Genomic DNA, 23,123 nt, shown 5'->3' on the forward strand with positions numbered 1-23,123 from the left:
TCTCTTTTCTCTCTTTGTTTAAACAAGCAAAACTTGTATAACCACTGAAACTACCTGTACAACTATATAAAGAGGGGATAGCACCTTGAAGGCAGGCGTGCTTCGGAGGCTTCCCAGTGATATACTATACGAGACGTGTCTTGTGTATTATTTCTGGTGATTCCCCACTTCCAAAGGCTGCTCCGACTGAGTGTGGTCCCGACATTTCCTGGCGCCTGAACAGGGACCCGAGGTCTGTGTACTCCTTCAAGAACACCGGCAGAATACGAACGAAAAGAGAATCTGGGATAATGGACGGCAGATGAATAAAAACCTGGCCAGGTAAGAGACACTGTTAGATCTCTTATATCTGCCCTGCACTGTCCGTAAGATTTTCTGTGTCGTGTCCTTTAGCGGGTAGTTCTAGTAGAGGAGGATACCTATAGCTCGGGTTCTTGAACTACTTAGGAATTGACCACCTCACGGAGTACGGCATTGAATGAGAGTGAATGTGAATAGAAGGTGTGTGGAAGTTGGGAATAGCCCTATAAGCCGCCCAGGGTGTTGAAACAGAAGAAGTGACTGTCCCACTGGGCAACGTGGTTGCGTCCTTTCGGGGAGACCTCCGCGCCTATGTTCAATCTCTGATCCTGTCTTTGACGAAAACCTGGTGACGGATAAGTGTATGATAGTATGAGCCCAGGACAGATAAATTAGCCTGGGACAAGATACGTTGTATTTTGATCCTCTGTCTGGTTGCATTTGTGTTGTTTGCTATAGGTGTAGGAATCAGGATTTTCTTACATCAACACGGTACGCAGAAGCCGTTAAACATCCTAGCTCCTTAGGAAGAAGGTAACGAGGTATTCTCATACCCAAACGCCACCTAGGGCAAGAAAAGAAAAAAAGCTCAGGATAAGAAAATGGGGAATAAGCAAACAAAGTCGGAACCAGAAGAATTAGATATCTATACTATCATAAAGGAGAGAAGTGGTGAAGATGCCACTAAGGGGCTGAGAAAGATTTTTAGTAAGTTTGGAGTTACTAAGGCAGAAGCCTTTAGTAGAAAAAAATGGGAAGGAATTCAGGAAAAAAAAAAAGGCATAATCAGAGACAAGAAATGGATAGATCAGATCCAAGCGTTGATTGATGTCTCTAGGGTAGCAGAAAAAGAGGGATGGACATATAATCAACAGAATAAAAAGTGGTGTATTAGACCCGCAGGCTATGGAGAAAAACAAAATGTGGAATATAAGAACACCCCACCCCCATACCTTAACCCACATGCCCCATCTTTTCTCCAAACACCACCTCAAAGTTTAGCCGGACCAGGAGGATGGGTATGTCCGCACTGTGGACAACAAAATCCAGACTGGAGAAATGATTGCCTAGCCTGTGGTACACCTAGACATGGCGCTGTACTTGCCCCTGTTAGGGTAGTACCAAGACCCTTTAGGGAACCTGGTGCTGACGGAGTAATGGGAACTAGATATCACCAAACTCGACAATATTTCCCTTGGTCCCCCGCTGAAGGCATGTCTCTCTTGCATAACGCACCAGATCCCACCCAGTGTCCAGTTAGATTTGCACAATATATACAGCAAATTATGCAGACTCACGCTGGAGTTTGGGCAGATGGAGAAGAATTATGTAGAATGAAAATGACTCCTGGACTCTTCCAGGAGCTATTAGCAAATCTACAGGTACATAGGCCCCAGGCAGGAGATGGTGCCTTACAAACGATAGAATCAGGTACGCAATTTGTAGATCACTTAATGGTTTTTATGAGGGAAAAACAGAGGCAGAGAGGAACAACGGGAGTGGTGGCTCAGAAATCTGGACAATCAGTAGATGAATATTATCTAAGTGTAGAAAATAATTTCAGAGATGAAGGCATGGATCTAACCGCTTCAGGAATGATGAGGTTAGTTACAAAAACCTTTATAGATGGATTGTCTCCAAAAGTGAAGGAAAAGCTTAAGGCCGCAACCCCTGATTGGAGAACCTTGGAAGACCCACACCTGGCTAGACAGAAAGCTGTAGGGATAGAAATGGACTTAAGAGAAAATTCTAAGCCAGTAAGAATTGCACAGGCTAATACTGGCTCTGCTAATCAAAAGTTTACTTGTCATTACTGTAAGAAGCCAGGACATTTCCAAAGGGAATGTAGGAAGAGAAAAGCAGATATAGATTCAGGAACCTTTGTACCCAAAAATAGGATAAATAACCCAGCGCCTGATCAAACAGACAGCTCAGAATGACTGAAGGTTATGCAGGTCTCTCTTCCTTCTAGAAGACCAATAATACAAGTTGAGGTTGAGGGTAAAAATGTACCTTTTCTGATAGATACGGGAGCAACATCCTCCATTTTAAATCAAGACTTTTTACCATATCCTGACAATATATCCTCAAAGGTAACATATGCAGAAGGGTATGATGGTAAAATTCAGGCGTTGCCCTTTACAAAACCTTTAAATGTGAGCTTTGGCCCTAAAACCTTTGTATCCAAATTTTTATTTGCTAAAGGTGCACCTACCTGCTTGCTGGGTACTGATGTCTTAAGTAAAATGCACGCAAACATCCATTTTAGAGAAAATGGCACAGTTATGCTGACCATCCCTGAAGATGCAGAAACTCTGGAACAATATGTTAGAATACAGGCAATGGAGGATTTTCCCGAAATTTACACTCAACAAGCAAAAATTGACTTGTCTCGGGTTCCTGACAGCCTATGGGCAAAAGGAGACACTGATGTAGGATTCTTATCAGTAGCTCCTATACTGTTAGAAACTGCCCCGGGAACCATTTTATCTCAGCTTAGGCAATACCCCATCAGCGCCCAGCAAGAACTGGCGATTTCTCAACAAAATCAGGATTATGTGTTACAAGGTGTTTTGGTAGAAATCAGGTCACCCGCCAATACACCCTTATATCCTGTTAAAAAGAAAGTTTCCTCCAAAGAAACTATGGTGAAATATCGCATGGTGCACGACCTACGGGAAATCAATAAGGTTTTGGCACCGGTCACCCCTGTGGTACCGAATCCTCATACCTTACTGTCTCAAATTCCCAGCACTGCTGCATATTTTACGGTAATTGACTTATCAAACGCATTTTTTTCTATGCCACTACATAAGAACTGTTGCCATTTGTTTGCCTTTACATTCAAGGGTAAACAATTAGCATGGACAAGATTGCCACAAGGTATGGTACACTCACCAACTTTGTACTCTGAAGCAATGCAGACCGTGCTGAAAAATTTCACCCCAGAACCAGGAGTAGTCATTCTACAGTATGTAGATGACTTACTTATTTGTTGCCCTGATGAGCAGACGGCAGTTACCTCAACTGTTAATTTCTTAATTTTCCTAGCGCAAGAAGGCTGTAAAGTAAATAGACAGAAACTCCAGGCTTGTCAACAAACAGTCGTGTTCTTAGGTCACTGCATATCACAGGGCATCAGACACCTCACACCTCAACGTACGGAAGCCATACGTAACATGCTTGAACCCAGGAATCACAAACAGCTGCGTGCTTTCCTGGGTATTGTTTCACACTGTAGACAGTGGATCATACATGCAAGTCAACTCATGCAGTCTTTATATGACTGTATTGCCAACACGCCATATTCACTCAGTGAAGAGGCTAAACAGTCATTTTCCTCTTTGAAAACAGCACTGGTATCAGCTCCGGCTTTGGGACTCCCAGACTACACTAAACCTTTTCAATTGATGGCAGCTGAGATATCCTCACATGCTACAGGGGTGCTCACACAAAAACATGGAAACAAACAGAGACCTGTGGCATACATATCAGCTCATCTGGACCCTGTAGCTAGAGCCGCACCTTCTTGTGTAAGAGTAGTAGCCGCAATTTCACTGTTATTAGATAAAGCTTCTGAGATTGTTCTTGATCACCCACTTCTAGTTCAGACCACTCATGATGTACATGGCATTCTTAACCAGGTCCAACCTAAACATATTTCAATGGCCAGACACCTCCGTCTCCAATGTTCCCTACTACTGCCGCCCAACATTTCCTTTGCCAGGGTTCAGACTCTTAATCTCGCGTCTTTGCTCCCTTTAGAGTCTGAGGGGGGTACCATACCTGAGGAAACTGCACTCTCCAACTCCTTTGACCCATCAGAGTCAATGCATGATTGTGTACAATTAATGGAACAAGAGACTCAGGGCTTACGTAATGTACGTGACAAGCCACTCTGTAATGCTACATTTGAACTTTTCATAGATGGCAGTAGATATGCAGATATGAATGGACAATTTCATACAGGTTATGCGGTAGTAACTCAGCATAAAGTGCTGAAAGCAGAACCTCTCCCTGCTAAACAGTCTGCACAAGAAGCAGAACTTATGGCATTAGTTGAAGCTCTAAAAATAGCCAAAGATCAGACAGCAAACATATACACTGATTCTAGATATGCACATGGCATTATTTTCGATTTTGGCGTAATATGGAGAGCCAGAGGTTATATGACTGCTTCAGGCCAACCTGTTAAACATGCCTCCCTCATTAGACAGATTCTGGAGGCAGCACAAGAAACTAAAGAAATAGCGGTGATAAAGGTAGCTGCACATGTGAGACTCGACACCGAGGAAGCCAGGGGTAACGATAAAGCCGACAAAGCAGCAAAACAGGCAGCACGTAAACCCTTACATCATGCCCACACACTAGATAGCTCTGAAGATGATGAGGAGAGATTGAAGGAAGCTCAGAAACAGGTAGACGACGAAGAACGAGGGCAGTGGCAGAAAAAAGGGGCAGAAGATCAGCAAGGATTATGGAAAAAAGGAACTTTGTTGTGTTTACCCAGAGCCTGGTACCCCGCAGTGGCGAGTGACCTCCACCTACCTACGCATGTATCGGCAAACGGTATGACGCTCAAGGTAAAAGAAAGGTGGTTGGCTCCAGGCTTTGGTAATTTTGCTCGGAACATGTGTGCTGCATGCGCTATATGCCTGGCACACAATCCAGGTCAGACCATTAAAACCAAAACCAAGCATCATGTAAGACCACTGTATCCCTTTCAAAGACTCCAGATCGACTACATCCAGCTTCCTAGGTACAATGGATACGAATATGTGCTTGTGTGTGTGGACATGTTCTCAGGGTGGCCAGAGGCTTATCCAGTTCGTAAAGCCTCAGCAAAAACTACTGCCATTAAAATAGCACATGAACTGATACCCCGTTACGGCATGCCTGAGGTGATCGAGTCAGATAGGGGTACCCATTTTACTGGAGAAATATTCCAGAATGTTATGAAAATGTTGGGAGTAGAAAACCAGTTTCACACTCCGTATCACCCACAGAGTTCAGGTAAAGTGGAAAGATTAAATGGAACAATAAAATTAAAAATCCAGAAGGCCATGGCAGAAACAGGAAAGCCTTGGACCGAGTGTCTACCACTTGCCCTGTATTCCATCCGAAACGCCCCAAGGGGGAAGGCTAAGCTGTCACCACATGAGATTCTTTTTGGTAGAGCAGCAAATTTGGGTTGTTATTTTCCACAACGAATACACAAGGAAAAGACGCTGCTCCAAAGGATGCACACCACAGAAAATAAAACAAAGATATATATATGTATAATATAAACAAGGGATTTTTATTAACACACAGCAACTTCAATACACATAAAACATAATTAAAAACAGTATAAAGTAAAATTGGCACATAGATAGATAACGTGTGCAAAATACAGAGTACAAGTCTGCAAAAACCAGCATATAAATAGCAGGAGTGACCCTCTGGCTCATGGAGCTGATAATGAATGATCATACAGGTGCACCACCTTTATGAACAGCCCAAAGAAACTATCCTCCAACCTGGGAAAACTACTGAAGTGTGGACGCCCAACGTGCGGGGCAAAACCACCTAAATTCAGTGATACCTATGATGACTTATGCAGTCCCAGTAAATCCCATGTCTCTAATAAGATGGGTGGGCTGAACATACCCAAGATGGAGAAGGTAGGCACACCAGCTCCAGACGCAGACAAAGTGTGTGCCAAAAAGAGAGAACGCCCAACGCGTGTCGCCCTTCTCAAAAGGGCTTCGTCAGGGGACATGGGATTTACTGGGACTGCATAAGTCATCATAGGTATCACTGAATTTAGGTGGTTTTGCCCCGCACGTTGGGCGTCCACACTTCAGTAGTTTTCCCAGGTTGGAGGATAGTTTCTTTGGGCTGTTCATAAAGGTGGTGCACCTGTATGATCATTCATTATCAGCTCCATGAGCCAGAGGGTCACTCCTGCTATTTATATGCTGGTTTTTGCAGACTTGTACTCTGTATTTTGCACACGTTATCTATCTATGTGCCAATTGTACTTTATACTGTTTTTAATTATGTTTTATGTGTATTGAAGTTGCTGTGTGTTAATAAAAATCCCTTGTTTATATTATACATATATATATCTTTGTTTTATTTTCTGTGGTGTGCATCCTTTGGAGCAGCGTCTTTTCCTTGTGTATTCCTCATGCTTGGCTGCTTGGTTGCACCCCGTTGAGATATTTTATTATAACCTGTATTGGTAGTGCGCTCTATTTTTTGGTTTTCACAAGAGTTATTTTCCACAACAACTGATGTTGAATACTGAGACTTTAACTGCTTATATACAAGAATTACAAAAACGTTTAACTAAAGTGCATTCGCAAGTTTTTGCTTCCCTTCCAGATCCAGAAAATCTCGAAGGAGGCCACAAGTTGGAACCTGGTGAGCAAATCTACGTGAAAAGACACACCAGAAAGACTCTGGAACCGAGATTTGACGGACCTTTCCAAGTCCTGTTAACAACTCCAACAGCAGTCAAGCTTGAAGGAAAGGCATCATGGATACATGCAAGCCATTGCAAAAAAGCAGTATAAGACTCATGATATTGATGTTAATAATGTTAACCTCAACGGAGGCATGGGAAAGATTGAATTCTCTAGCCCCTTTGAACAATAGATTCGTACAACATCATAGAAAATTAGTGCATGATTTGTTAAATAATACGCAACCCCTGGCAGATTGTTGGATCTGTACCCATTCACCAGTATCAGCCACAAGTATACCTTTTCTAGCAGTTCCCGTGTCAGCTGAAGAAATATTCGCTTGGCCTAATTGTTCAGACAACCTGGCCAACAACCAACCTGGCAATACTAGACTATGGAATACTACAATCGCCATACCAGTTGTGGGATGGGTAGAATTTCCTTGGTGGCAGGGCAATCTTACAGGAAAAATAGGCAACTTACAATATTTAGCACTCAGAGGAGGAGCATGGGTACCTAGGAACTGATTTAGGACAGGTCCCCACTGAAAATCTACAGCTCAGTTTCAGTACAACCACCCCTTCCTCTGATGCTTTCAAACCTACAGTATTGGAAAGGTACATACATAATAGAAAATGGGAACATTCCGAGTTGTTCCCCCAAGGTGATGCAAACAGTTGTACAAGTAAGCCGGGGAACCTGGTTTGTAATGAATCCGATGAGTATGTCAACGGAATGCATGTATGTGGGAATCCCGCAGCCGGGTACTGTAGCCCCTTGGGACAAAAACCCTCTTGGTGTATGCTTCAGAATGTATCTAGTTTTGTGGATTTGGCTCACAGATTGGTATTGCAGCACTCAGCTTTGTGGGATCTGCCTGAGGGTACATTTTGGATATGCGGAGAAGGAGCATATAAATGGCTTCCCGTAGGTATAAAGGGTACTTGTACATTAGGACGCCTAACCCCGGCTACTTTCATAATTTCGAACAAACAAGTGAATATGCAAGCCGTGCCCAAGCACACACTGTATAAAAGAGCTGCAGATAACTCACCACGTCCCTCGGGGAGGCCACATATAGTACAAATGGGAATTCCCAACAAAATTGCTAGTACCATTTTTATTTATCCTATGTTAACACAGATGTGGGATAAATTAGTTAGAGCCACGGATTATCTAGATGACCAGATTTGGGATATATTGGACATATTAAATACTAGTATAGCTGTACAGAATCAGCTTATAATAGTCACTAACCAACATACCCTGGTATTGGATTACCTAACTGCCTCACAAGAGGGTATGTGTCAAATCATCGGACCCACCTGCTGTCATTATATAGACCCGGATAGTACTATGAGTATGAGATTTAAATTAGAAGACGTACAACGACTCAGGGATCAGTATGACAAAGACAATGACCAAAATAAGGATAGCTGGTGGTCAGATACCTTTTCTTTTCTTAACCCGGCCAATTGGTTCAGGGGGATCGGTGGGTGGGTTACCGGGATTATGCAAAGCCTAATACATACAGTTATAGTTATTGTAATTATATATGTATTATTCAAGGTTGTACTCAAGGGTATCTCGGTATGCACAAATAAATTTTGTGTAATGGATGCGAGAATATAAAGTTGTTTTTTTTTGTAATATCACAAAAAGAATGACTAAAATAATCGTCTATATGACAAGGTTTTGAATGGAATATGTCAAAGGGGGGATTGTGAAGAGCGGAACAAAAATGGTTACCTCAATGAACCAAAAAGGAATTTGTGATCAATATTGACCTGTCCATTCAAGGACATTTTAGCTATAGTGTGAAATCCTATTTTTTGTTTGTGAAACTGCCACTTAGGCGAAACTGTACTGTTTTGTTTGTTGTGAAACTATCACATAGCCGAAACTGTTTTTTTTGTCTTCTCTTTTCTCTCTTTGTTTAAACAAGCAAAACTTGTATAACCACTGAAACTACCTGTACAACTATATAAAGAGGGGATAGCACCTTGAAGGCAGGCGTGCTTCAAAAGCTTCCCAGTGATATACTATACGAGACGTGTCTTGTGTATTATTTCTGGTGATTCCCCACTTCCAAAGGCTGCTCCGACTGAGTGTGGTCCCGACAACTCATACAGGGAGAAGGGCTCGCCCCCAGTGAGAACAACTCATACAGGGAGAAGTGCTCGCCCCCAGTGAGAACAACTCATATAGGGAGAAGTGCTCGCCCCCAGTGATAACAACTCATATAGGGAGAAGCGCTCGCCCCCAGTGATAACTCATATAGGGAGAAGAAGTGCTCACCCCCAGTGATAACAACTCATATAGGGAGAAGAAGTGCTCACCCCGTGATAACAACTCATATAGGGAGAAGTGCTCATCCCCAGTGATAACTCATATAGGGAGAAGTGCTCGCCCCCAGTGATAACAACTCATACAGGGAGAAGTGCTCGCCCCCAGGGATAACAACTCATATAGGAAGAAGTGCTCGCCCCCAGCGATAACAACTCATGTAGGGAGAAGTGCTCACCCCCAGTGATAACAACTCATATAGGGAGAAGTCCTCGTCCCCCGTGATAACAACTCATATAGGGAGAAGAAGTGCTCACAACCAGATAACAACTCCAATAGGGAGAAGTGCTCTACCCCAGTGATAACAACTCATATATGGAGAAGTGCTCTACCCCAGTGATAACTCATATAGGGAGAAGTGCTCGCCCCAGTGATAACAACTCATATAGGAAGAAGTGCTCGCCCCCAGTGAAAACAACTCATATAGGGAGAAGTGCTCGTCCCCAGTGATAACAACTCATATAGGGAGAAGAAGTGCTCACAACCAGATAACAACTCCAATAGGGAGAAGTGCTCTACCCCAGTGATAACAACTCATATATGGAGAAGTGCTCTACCCCAGTGATAACTCATATAGGGAGAAGTGCTCACCTCCAGTGATAACAACTCATATAGGGAGACGTGCTCGCCCCCAGTGATAACAACTCATACAGGGAGAAGTGCTCGCCCCCAGTGATAACAACTCATACAGGGAGAAGTGCACGCCCCCAGTGATAACAACTCATATAGGGAGAAGAAGTGCTCGCCCCCAGTGATAACAACTCATATAGGGAGAAGTGCTCGCCCCCAGTGATAACAACTCATATATGGAGAAGTGCTCTACCCCAGTGATAACAACTCATACAGGGAGAAGTGCTCGCCCCAGTGATAACAACTCATATAGGACGAAGTGCTCGCCCCCAGTGATAACAACTCATACAGGGAGAAGGGTTCGCCCCCAGTGATAACAACTCATACAGGGAGAAGAAGTGCTCGCCCCCAGTGATAACAACTCATATAGGGAGAAGTGCTCACCCCCAGTGATAACAACTCATATAGGGAGAAGAAGTGCTCTACCCCAGTGATAACTCATATAGGGAGAAGTGCTCGCCCCAGTGATAACAACTCATATAGGAAGAAGTGCTCGCCCTCAGTGATAACAATTCATACAGGGAGAAGAAGTGCTCGCCCCCAGTGATAACAACTCATACAGGGAGAAGAAGTGCACGCCCCCAGTGATAACAACTCATATAGGGAGAAGTGCTCGCCCCCAGTGATAACAACTCATACAGGGAGAAATGCTCGCCCCCAGTGATAACAACTGATATAGGGAGTAAAGGTGCTCACCCCCAGTGATAACAACTCATATAGGGAGAAGTGCTCGCCCCCAGTGATAACAACTCATATATGGAGAAGTGCTCTACCCCAGTGATAACAACTCATACAGGGAGAAGTGCTCGCCCCAGTGATAACAACTCATCTAGGACGAAGTGCTCGCCCCCAGTGATAACAACTCATACAGGGAGAAGGGCTCGCCCCCAGTGATAACAACTCATACAGGGAGAAGTGCACGCCCCCAGTGACAACAACTCATATAGGGAGAAGTGCTCGCCCCTAGTGATAACAACTCATCTCCCTCACCTCCAGTGATAACAACTCATACAGGGAGAAAAAGTGCTTACCCCCAGTGATAACAACTCACATACGTAGAAGTGCTCGTCCCAATTGACTACAACTCATACAGGGAGAAGTGCTCGCCCCCAGCGATAACAACTCATATAGGAAGAAGTGCTCGCCCCCAGTGATAACAACTCATAGAGGGAGAAGAAGCGCTTGCCCCAGTGATAACAACTCATATAGGGAGAAGTGTTCGTCCCCAGTGATAACAACTCATATAGGGAGAAGAGCTCACCCCAAGAGATCACAACTCATATAGGGAGACGAGCGCTTGTTACACCATCTGTGGCAGGATGGAGAGATGCAGGGCAGAGATTTGTATTTTACAATAATAATTACAAATACATTGATATGGGGCGTGGCCTAGCTCTTGCTATGTGAAGAAGCAAGAGCTGTGAGCTCCAGTCTGCAACCCTATACAAAGCGACTTAAATCGACTACAGAGACCAGGAAAAGCTTTATTGGGAGCCAATCTTGATAATATAGCTGCTGGGAACAAAATGAGCCCTAAATCGTGTCTCTAGCCTCAGGGGATCCTGAGATTTGAATTCTGAACAGCGTGCAGCTCTCCCTGAGGAAGACGGGCGCCATCTTGGAGCCGCATGGTGGGAGATTTGGCCCCTGTATACTGCTGCCTGATCGGAGGAAAGAAGACATTGCCTCATCGGGCTCTCGTGCAACTCAGGGCAGAGGATTTATAACTCCTTTTCCCTTTCATTGCATCGGAAATCAACGCTCATATCGGAGAAGCCTTCCTAAGCCGCATTTAAATCTGTGGTAAGCGGCAGAAGAATCCTCCCCTGGAGTGCTAATAACCTGCTGCCGGGCTGGCATAAAGACCGAAGGTGCCAGGTACGGAGTGCAAAGGAGACTTCCTCCCCCCCTTCTCAAAGCTGTTCGCTAGACTTTGGCAGCCTGGCTACGGAGCTCACCGTAGTTGGACGCACTGGGACAGACCTCCCTTCACAAGCATTGCTGGCTGAAGACAGCGGCTGCAGGATCCGGGGACACAGACGCAGCGGCGCCACCTCTTCAAGCAGGAACTAAGGAGCCCGGCTGCTGTTTGAGACAGGAGGAGAGACAGACGCGGCGACTAGCGGTAAGCGATTCCTATTACCACCGCTGCTCGTGTACTCATCCCCTCACCGCTCCCGACGCTGCCCCCCTGTGGGTTCCTGCAAGCGGCCGCCGGACCTGTGCCGCGATTGAAGGAGCCGGATAAGGAGCGCAGGAGCGACACCCCCTCAAGCCGGGCTCAGGACGTCAGCGGAGACTACCGAGACTACCGCGACTGTGAGCATTCGAACAGCCCTCCTTCTCTTTAACACCGTCGGCAGAGGATTGCGGCTGTAAGACTCAGAGAAAGCGATACAGCAGTGCTGGCTCTGCGGGCAGGAGTTGGAGTACCCGATCACAGCACAGGATCAGAGAGGAGACCGACACAACAGACAACAGCACGGGTCGCAGTATTCGTTCTGGAGCTCCTGCACCAAAGTAGAGACAGAAGCATCACAGCATCGCCATACGGGCACAGGTAACACTCTCAGCGGGAGCCGCATTGTGGAATCTAGCTGATTCAGACAGCGGGAGCCATATTGTGGAACTCGATTGGTGGTACTGGCAGGAGCCGCTCTGTGGTATTAAGCTATAATTGTGGAGGGGAGCCCCACAGTGGAACATTAGTGCTGTTATTTGTGGGAGCCGTGCCGTGGAATACCATTTAGTTTATTAGCGGGAGCCACATTGTGGAACAGTGCTGAAATAGTGGGCGGGAGTCGCGCTGTGGACCGCTTTTATATTACCTGCGGGAGCCGTGCTGTGGAACTTAATGGGTGTTGTACACTGAGCCGGCGGTGTGGAACACCTCTGATACGCATAGGGGAATTTTCTTATCTGCGGAACCGCATTAAGTGTCAAGCTGTGCAAAGATACTGTTACTACCTTACTAAAGCTGTGCTACAGCAAGCTCCAAGCAAGATATATTGGAACCGAGCTGAGCTCTAACCATTCCACAGTCATAGAAGCTGCGCATTATTACTACTGGTGGCAAATTCCACACTGGAAATCATCACGCATATTATCTGTAGAAACTACATGGTGAATTATTGTTGTTTTTTCTTTTTTTACCTGAGAGAACTGTGCTGCGGAATATTACATCTCCAGGCAACCGTGAAAGTTATATCACAGAACTCTGCTTTTACTGTTATTACCTTGAAATTTGGTCGGTCCTAGATTGTAGATTCCTATAATACTGTATAAGATACATTGCGGGTAATCATTTACACCAATATGGCACAAAGAAGTGAAGTTAAAAAATTTGCCCCAAGAGGCAAAAACTCACAACATACATCCTTCTCCAGATCCACGGAAGACATTTCTAATACTCATAAACGCGACAATTCTAGATCGCCCATTAAACCTTTACCTCCTCTTATAGATAGAAACAGGATATCTGGATCCGCTTCTAGTGGCATCCCTAAACCAGGTTCACAAAAGTCAAGGCCCCCACTCTCTCCTAAAGGCAGTTCACACATCTCTCAGAATATTAAAGAACTTAAAAAACAAGCACCTGCTAACCTCAATACTGCCTTCTCTGAACATATGGATACTTCTAAATCAAAAAGAGATATGGCAGCTAGGGATCTGATAGAAGGTTCTGAGTCTGAAGACTCAGATTCATATAGAGACTACTCTCCCAATGAAAGTCCTGCTATACGCAGGAAAATGGACGATCAATGTCCACTAGAGGAGGAGAAACTGATCCCTAACGAAAGCTTCTTTCAAAAAATGTCTGACCTTATTGACAGAAGACTTGAGACAGGCCTGAGCAAATTTTAGATCTCATTTTCTGAGATTTGTGAGGGAATTACAAAAAAACTAGAACTGAGTGAAAAGAAGGTTAAAGAGCTAGAGAACAAGACAGAGGCCCTCGAAAAACAAAACTCGGACATGAAAACTGATATAATTAATCTACAATTCAAACTAGCAGACCTCGAGGATAGAAATAGGAGAAATAATATAAAGATCAGAGGTATTCCTGAAAACATTAACCAACCAAACCTCTCCGATTACACCAAAAACCTATTCAAGTCCGCCATCCCTGAACTAACTGACCTTGAACTATCTATTGATAGGATTCATAGACTACCCAGGCCCTCCAAAATTTCTTCAGACAAGCCAAGAGATACTTTGCTAAGAATTCACTTCTTTGAGACCAAGAATAAGATACAAAACTTTTTGAGAGAAAAAGGTACATTCCCAGAACCATACTCACATATAAAAATATTCGCAGACTTATCAAAACACACCATCGACGTCCGTAGATCTTTCAGAGAAATCACTGCTAGACTAAGGGACAAAGGGATTGCGTATAAATGGGGGTTCCCCACAAAGCTCCTAGCCTCTTATAGAGGCAAAGTGATCCCTCTGATAAGTCCGGATGAGGGATGGGACTTTCTTAAATTCTTGTCTGGCTGATGGATTTGTCTGAAATTTTTTGGTACCTAAATTGGTCTCTCACATCTATTACGGGTGCAGCCGGGGGCTCATTACACGAGTTTTTCCCCTTTTAATAGAAGAGATCTCATCAAGAGTGAGATCCTTCAAGAGGACTTTAGAAAGTTCTCATATATCAAGTTTCAAGTATATTGGTTACTGTTATTGCTAGTTTCATTGTTTATAACGAAATTTTTCTTTTGTGTCAATCTTCTTAGAAATAAAGTTGTCCTGTGTTCAATGTCCCTGCGGAGCCTGTCATACAATGTCAGGGGTCTCAACAGTCCCTGGAAAAGATTCACAATATGGAAAGAGATCAGACAGAGCAAGGCAGACATCATATGCCTTCAGGAGGTAAAGCTGATCGAAAACAACCACCCTCCCTTCTCGCATAAGAATTATCCGCACATCTTTTCCTCCCTACAACACAAAAAAAAGCTGGTGTAATTACCATAATCAAAGATTCTGTCCCTTTTCAGATGACTGAGGAAATCAAAGACCCTCTAGGCAGATTCCATATTCTGGTCTGCTTAATTAATAATACTTCTCACACTATAGTCAATGTATACGCTCCAAATCGTAGACAAATAAGTTTCCTTAACAAGATTCTAAAGAAAATCAAGACCCACCATAAAGGAGTTCTGCTAGTGGTGGGAGATTTTAATATAGTCCCAGATGGGCATATTGACTCATCCTCAATCACCCGCCATCTAGCTCCATCTATCAATAACTGGCTCAAAGAAAACGAACTTTACGACGTCTTCAGGTGCCTTAACTTTTCCTCACGGGAGTTCACACATTACTCTTCTGTACATAAGACCTCCTCAAGGATTGATTTAGTTCTGACGGACATCTTTTCTCTGAATACATTTGAAAGTGTAGATATCCTTAACAAGTCATTTTCTGACCACTCCCCAGTACTATCAAAACTTAATCTCTCCCAAATGCCCCAAAATACCTTTTCATGGAAATGCAATGCCACCCTCCTCAATATCCCTGAATATAAATCTGAAATAGAAGAGACTATCAGAAATTATTTCAACGAAAACTCCACAGAGGGTATCGGTCCTCTTTATGGAACGCTCATAAAGCGGTCCTGAGGGGTAAAATCATGCAGATTTCAGCTAGGTATAACAAATAGAAAAGGGAGAATATAAAAAACCTACAAGAACAAATCAGAGTTAAAGAAGGAATACAAAATACCCTACACCCACCCTCATCAGATATCCACTTAGATGTACTCAACCTTAGACAAAAACTAAAAACAGCCATCCTATCTGACTACGATTCAGCAATAAAAATATCAAAATTTAAGGTTTATTCTTCTCTTAATAAACCGACGAAATTCATGCTAAACAGACTAAAAAAAGAGAGAATTAGAAATAGAATTTCCAATATTAAAAATGAGCAAGGCGAGATAAAATTTCACCCAAAGGAAATTGCCGACACCTTCGCCGAGTATTATCACAGTCTCTATAATTTAAATATAGATCCCAATATCCAACACCCAGACAAATCAATTATAAAAAACTTTTTGGAGAATATACAAATTCCTGAAATAGACCCTGCAAATTTGGAGGTTCTGACCTCACCGTTCCGTGTAGAAGAAATAATAAACATAATACACAACCTCAAATTACAGAAATCCCCCGGACCCGACGGTTTTGTCGGCGAGTATTATAGAGCCTTCTCTGACATTTTATCCCCGTGCTTGGAGCAGGTCTTTAACAGAGCATCTATGTGTGGTTCCTTTCCAAAGGAAATGTTAGAGGCTACGATAGTCATGATTCCCAAGGGCCAGAGTGACTCGGATAAGGTTCAAAATTATAGACCTATCTCACTTATTAATTGCGATCTGAAAATTTATGCAAAAATTTTAGCTGAAAGGCTGAAGGAAGTTCTCCCTGGACTGATTCACAACGACCAACAAGGTTTCATTTTGGGAAGACAGACCTCAGACGGAACCAGGAGGCTTCTAAACATAAATAAAATTAAAGCAAACCAATCCCCTTCACTATTGATTACGCTAGACGCTGAAAAAGCGTTTGATCGCATAAATTGGGACTACCTTAGGGCCGTCCTGGATCGCTTTGGCTTTGGTGGAGAACTGACCACATCTATATTTGCTTTGTATTCCTCCCCTAGCGCGCGGATATATGTTAATAACCAGTTATCCAAAACATTTTCAATAAATAACGGCACCAGACAAGGGTGCCCACTATCTCCGCTTTTATTTGCATTGGCAATAGAGCCGTTGGCGATCCAAATTAAGAATAACATACTGATCAGGGGTATTGATACTCGCCGACAACACAAAATCAGTCTGTTCGCGGATGACCTGCTGCTGTCTCTCTCCGACCCAATCACATCTACTACTACTTTGCTTGAAATTTTGGAATCCTTCTCGGAGGTTTCCTATTTCAAAATTAACAGAAAAAAATCCAAAATTCTTCAATTTAACTTGGATAAACAATCTGAAAAAATCTTGCGAGAGAGGACGGGTTTCATATGGGAAGAGCCATAATGAAAGGACGTTGTTGCTGTCACATGTGATGTCACACTGACATAGAATGTTGTGAGGTTATACAATCTCTGCGCACGGTGACATCAGCGCCATTTTCAGAGTTGAAGCTTTTGCTGAGATTCTACCTTGGCCTTAAAAGTGCAAGCTAGTTTGTTTCATACATCTAGTGCTTTACTTCTACAGCTTTTTATTGATATTTAGCACCATAAAATCTGTGCCATCAGAGAACTTCATTCTCGTTTTCTATTATTCCACCATCTCAGCCCCGGAAAAGCCATAACTTCCCGGGAGCTGCATCAGCTAATGGCTGACAAGACATGGATGAGCAGACCAGAAAGTAAGGGTGAGTGAGAGAATATTCCCACCTTATAGGAAGCTTTTCTGTTAGGAGCTTTCCCTCGGGTACCGGCTTCAGGACACTCAGTGCATCCTCCATCTTACCATTCATATTCCTTGGGGGCTGATTTAGCTGCTGTCTGGTTCCACCCCTGCTTTATGGTGCTGCAGAGAGGGGATACACTGAGCAAATTTATTTACCCCAAACATTAATCAATTGTTCCTCCCCTCCCTAAACCAAGAAGAAACCAAGAAGCATCAGCAAGTTCTATCCCTTTGGTCCAAAAGTGTTCTTTTTATGCAATGTTGCATTATAGAAATTGTTATTTCTTTATAGGTCATGCTACGATTGCCCATCAATTGAGATCTTCTCAAAGGGATCAGAGGAGACCAATTACTACTGATGGACACCGAACAGACACCACTGCCATCACTGCGAGAGGGAGACAGGTCAGAACTCCTCTGTGGCAAAGAGGACAAGAGAGCCGGGAAAGAAGCCGCTCTCCACTTAGACCGGTCCCTGCAGAGCTCTCCAGAGAAGTATCAGAGAGCAGAAGGGATGACAGTGGATCCTCAGACACCGCCACTGAGATTGAGTTCAGATGGCCATTTCCAGTTCCACCCAATCCCAGGCCCAAGGAGTTTCCAGCTGCAAGTGGATCTCCTGTACAACTCGCTTCCAAAACTCAAGACCGCATATTGTGAACCTTTCATAAAAATTAAAATGGGGCTGCTGCAACTATGAGTGACGGAACCCCAAAAAATAATGGTTGCCACCCATCCAGAAACATAGGGCCAGTCTCAGATTTGGGTCAATGCCCTGCTGTACTGCAGACTGATTTTCCCTCATTGCTATCTAACTGGTTAGATAGGGAGACCTATGTCACCTCATTGAGCTGCTTGATGATGGCCGGGGAACAGGGGGGAATCTGAATTTGACCCATAACTATGGGGTATGTTGATTTTTATGTACTCACCTGTATGACCTGATAATTTTCTTGAGGGTCAAGTAGGTGAATTAACTTGATCTGTGACCTTCCAGTTTTCCTCTATTTGCATATCATACCATGACTACGCAGTCATACTTTCCTTTTTTTTTAAATATTATTTATATGTTTTTTTTTTTTTTTCTAAAACTGTATATTTTAAATCATGATGAAACATGAATGGGAAATTTGGATTAATGTAACTGATTGGCTGCAGCGTTCACCTAGTGACTCCTCCTGGAATAGAAAGCCAGGATATTGGTGGAGAGGCAAAGTACTAAGGGTCTGGTAGGTGAGCATGTGGGTTTTCTTTTGCTTTTTTGAAATTTAGAATAACCATAAGAAACATGTTCTGCGTTGGCTGAGGTTTCTATAGGGAAAAATGCACAAATATAAATTACAAAAATACTCTTATTCCAAGACATCTAATATACTTAGTTTGTGTACTCTAATATTCATAAAATTATATATAAATCTTAAAACATAAGATGCCTAGAAATACTAATCTTTTTAAAATATAATATATAATAATAATATATAATCCAATATAATATATAATATAATATTCTATAATACTGTATATACTTTATATATAACAGAGAGAAGGGTCAGCCATAACGACAGCACGTTGTTGCTGTCACATGTGATGTCACACTGACATAGAATGTTGTGTGGTTATACAATCTCTGCGCACGGTGTCATCAGCGCCATTTTCAAAGTAGAAGCTTTGGTGAGATTCTACCTTGGTCTCAGAAGTGCGAGCTAGTTTGTTTCATACATCTAGTGCTTTACTTCTACAGCTTTTTATTGAAATTTTTGCACCATAACATCTGTGCCATCAGAGAACTTAGTTCTCGTTTTCTATCATTCCACCATTTCAGCCCCGGAGCTGCATCAGCTAATAGCCGACAACAAGATATGGATGAGCAGACCAGAAAATCAGGGTGAGAGAATATTCCCACCTTATAGGAAGCTTTTCTGTTCTGTTTTCCCTGTGGTAAGCTGCTTCAGGACACTCATTGCATCCTCCACCTTACCATTTATATTCCTTGGGGGCTGAATAAGCTGCTGTCTGGTCCCACCCCTGCTTTATGGTGCTGCAGAGAGGGGATACACTGAGCAGATATATTTGCCCCAAACAATCAATTTTTCCTCCTCTCCCTAAACCAAGAAGCATAGGCAAGTTCTATCCCTTTGGTCCAAAAGTGTTTTTTTTAATGAAATTTTCCATTATAGAAAATGTTATTTCTTTATAGGTCAGGCTATGATTGTCTATAAATTGAGATCTTCTCAAAGGGATCAGAGGAGACCAATTACTACTGATGGACACCGAACAGACACCACTGCGAGAGGGAGACAGGTCAGAACTCCTCTGTGGCAAAGAGGACAAGAGAGCCGGGAAAGCCGCTCTCCACTTAGAACGGTCCCTGCAGAGCTCTCCAGAGATATATCAGAGAGCAGAAGGGATGACAGTGGATCCTCAGACACAGCCACTGAGTTTGAGTTCAGACGGCCATTTCCAGTTCCACCCAATCCCAGGCCCAGGGAGTTTCCAGCTGCAAGTGGATCTCCTGTACAATTACATCAGGCAAACCGTCTGTTCAACATCATCTTTCAGCAGCAGGGAATGGGAGTGTTGACGCCTCCGCCACAAATGCGGCCACCATCACCACCTGCATAATATAATCATCTGCAGGAAAGGCAGCAGACTTGGAGAGTTCAGCAAATTAGGAACCTCCCAACAAAAAATATATCATCTCAGGAGGCCGAGTCGTGTGTCATCTGCATGACAGAATTTGAGACCGGAGAGGAAGTCACAGTGCTACCATGCAACCATTGTTTCCATCAGGGTTGCATTTCTACCTGGCTCAACTCCAACCTTCAGTGCCCCCTGTGTCGCAAACACTGCTTCCTTTTAAAATTCAGAGGAACATCTTAAAGCTAAACCAAGGAGTTCAGAGTTTGGCAGTGACACTAGGAGAGTCCATCTTCTACTGCAGTCCAGGTAAGAGAGAACTTAGCGATTACAACTGTATTATTTTCAAATGGGAAAATAAAAATTTACCTTAACTTCTATTCTGTCTTTTCTTTAGTTTACCATCAGCTTTGGGTAACATCGTACCAAGTATAAAGGGCTACTACCACCGACAATCACAAAGAACACTTGTTTTCTTGTCGCACAGTTCTCAGATGAGGATCAATGAATAGCAGTCTTCTTTCTGTGATTTTATAGAGACCCCGAAAGTCTATGTATGCATGGTCTCTGAAGAAGAAACCTTCTCCTGCACATGGCTATTTTCGGATGAACCCTCTTCACTCTTTCCTGTGAGGAACTTTTAAAGACTCTCTGGAAAATAGACATAGACAGGAGACCAGGCTCCAATATACACTGAAACCTAGACGTTTATTACAAGAAATATCAGCAAACGTCTGTGTGCAATGGGCCAACGATTGGGTCACATGACCTTGTTTATGGCAAACAAAATATGTATACATCGAATAAAGAATGTTATGCCAATTATACAGACTGCTTATCTTTCACCATATTTGCATGGTATACGGTACATATTGGAAACATCATAACATAGTGTGCAAAACAGTTGGATAGGTGACAAATGTCTTTTAAAAAAAAAGTTGTATAAAGTTAAAAAAGAATGAGCATACGTACTGAAAAGTCAAAATGCCTTGCTGTGCAAATGATCCATCTCTTGTCACTTCTTATAAAACCTTCAAGCTTCGAAAGTTGTGAACTGCCTACAAGACGTAATCGGTCTTATCTTCTAGCAATTTCAGTTTGGAAGCAGCCACTATTTTATATATAGAGTGCAAATAAAAGATTTTGGTAGTAAAGCCGCAACCAAAAAAAACCTACACAAAACATTACAAAAGACGCCCCCAGTGATAACAACTCATACAGGGAAAAGAAGTGCTCACCCTCAGTGATAACAACTTATATAGGAAGAAGTGCTCACCCTCAGTGATAACAACTTATATAGGAAGAAGTGCTCACCCTCAGTGATAACAACTTAAATAAGAAGTGCTCACCCTCAGTGATAACAACTTATATAGGAAGAAGTGCTCGCCCCCAGTGATAACAACTCATATAGGGAGAAGTGCTCGCCCCCAGTGATAACAATTCATATAGGAAGAAGTGCTCGCCCCCAGTGATAACAACTCATATAGGGAGAAGTGCTCGCCCCCAGTGATAACAATTCATATAGGAAGAAGTGCTCGCCCCCCAGTGATAACAACTCATATAGGAAGAAGTGCTCGCCCCCAGTGATAACAATTCATATAGGAAGAAGTGCTCGCCCCCAGTGATAATTCGTATAATAAGTGCTATCCCAGTGATAACAACTCATATAGGAAGAAGTGCTCGTCCCAGTGATAACAACTCATATAGGGAGAAGAAGTGCTCACCCTCAGTGATAACAACTTATATAGGAAGTGCTCGCCCCCAGTGATAACAATTCATATAGGAAGAAGTGCTCGCCCCCAGTGATAATTCGTATAGGAAGTGCTATCCCAGTGATAACAACTCATATAGGAAGAAGTGCTCACCCCCAGTGATAACAACTCACTCATATAGGGAGAAGAAGTGCTCACCCTCAGTGATAACAAATTATATAAGGAGAAGATCACACCTCCAGTGATAATTCGTATAGGAAGAAGAAATGTTCCCCAGTGAAAAGAGAAACATTGTCTGAACTTTAAAAAAAACATGAAAAACACTCCTTCATATAGTCACCAATAACGCATGAAATCAGGGGGGAAATTATTTTAAAAATGTGGCTAAAAATGCAATAACCAAACAAGATTGTTATGGCATAGTTTGGTGAGGACAGCTGCAGAAAACGTGGAAATAAAAAGCAACCAAAAAATTTTTTTACATTCACACTAAGTGTGAACACGGCTTTACAGATGTGTTTGGCAAAATGGCACACTTAAAATAAACTACAACTCGCTTCCAAAACTGAAGACGGCATATTGTGAACCTTTCATAAAAATTGAAATGTTGCTGCTGCAACTATGAGTGACTGAACCCCCCAAAAAAAGGTTCACACCCATCCAGATACAGGGGGACAGTCCCAGATTTGGGTCAATGCCCTGCTGTACTGCAGACTGCTGATTTTCCCTCATTGCTATCTAAGGCTACTTTCACACGTTAACTGCATTACGTCGCAAATCGTCTTTTTGGCCGAAAAAACGGATGCGTCAAAAAAGTGAAAAACGTATGCAACGCATACAGCATTTCGAGGGATCCGTCGCAAATCCGCTAAACATTTCCGTCGAAATACTGGATGCGTTGCATACGTTGCATCCGTTTTTACCATCCGTTGCATCCGTTTTTACGACGGATCCGTTTTTAAAATGGGAGGCTCCCAAATTTGATTGGCTACTGGAAAATATGGAAAACTATATAGTTACTGTTTTTACAGCCCATCTTTGAGGGTTTTAGTTTTGTGGCAGCGATGGAAGGTGTTCTTGTGAGGATTGCTAGTTTGGTTACCGACGTTATCTTTGAGACGAATCGCCTGGATATCATAGTGCGGGAGAAGGAGGCGGCAGCGGAAAAACGTAGGATGCTTCTGCAGGAACGGAGACGGAGGCGACTCTGGATACATCCGATTAATGAACTACGGATGATTCGGGGTGTCCAGTCCACTCTGTACCTGGAGTTGCGGCACAATCCACACAAATTCTACAATTACGTGCGGATGAGGATGGAACATTTTGACCTTTTGCTTCAAAAACTGGAGGATGTCATCCGAAGGCAGGACACAAGGATGAGGCTTGCCATCACACCGGCGGAGCGGCTGATGGTGACCCTGCGGTAAGCCTCTTTTTATTTCATTGCTGATATTGAATGTTATATTACATGCTACAGACAATACTGCGCTGACATATTGCGCACTATTTTCTGCAGCATGTAATTTTTGTTTTGTTTGCGGCCATTCCACTGTTTTTTTTTTTATGTCATTGCTCATATTGAATGTCCTATAACAGACTGCAGAAAATACTGCGCTGAAA

The 23,123-nt window shown here is 43.1% G+C and overlaps 1 protein-coding gene across 1 annotated transcript in view; it reads left to right on the forward strand.

Moving 5' to 3' along the window:
• The window catches only part of LOC143768887 (uncharacterized), a 38,309-nt gene extending 20,387 nt beyond the window's left edge, over positions 1–17,922 (forward strand). The window contains exons 2-4 of the mRNA XM_077257506.1: positions 14,465–14,600; positions 17,034–17,113; positions 17,444–17,922. Of these exons, the coding sequence (XP_077113621.1) occupies positions 14,512–14,600; positions 17,034–17,113; positions 17,444–17,811 (537 nt within the window). The 5' untranslated portion in view covers positions 14,465–14,511 and the 3' untranslated portion in view covers positions 17,812–17,922. The remainder of the gene's footprint in view (positions 1–14,464; positions 14,601–17,033; positions 17,114–17,443) is intronic.
• Positions 17,923–23,123: the final 5,201 nt, after the last annotated feature.

Source organism: Ranitomeya variabilis, chromosome 4 (genome assembly GCF_051348905.1).
Source record: "Ranitomeya variabilis isolate aRanVar5 chromosome 4, aRanVar5.hap1, whole genome shotgun sequence".
Lineage (NCBI taxonomy): Eukaryota > Metazoa > Chordata > Amphibia > Anura > Dendrobatidae > Ranitomeya > Ranitomeya variabilis.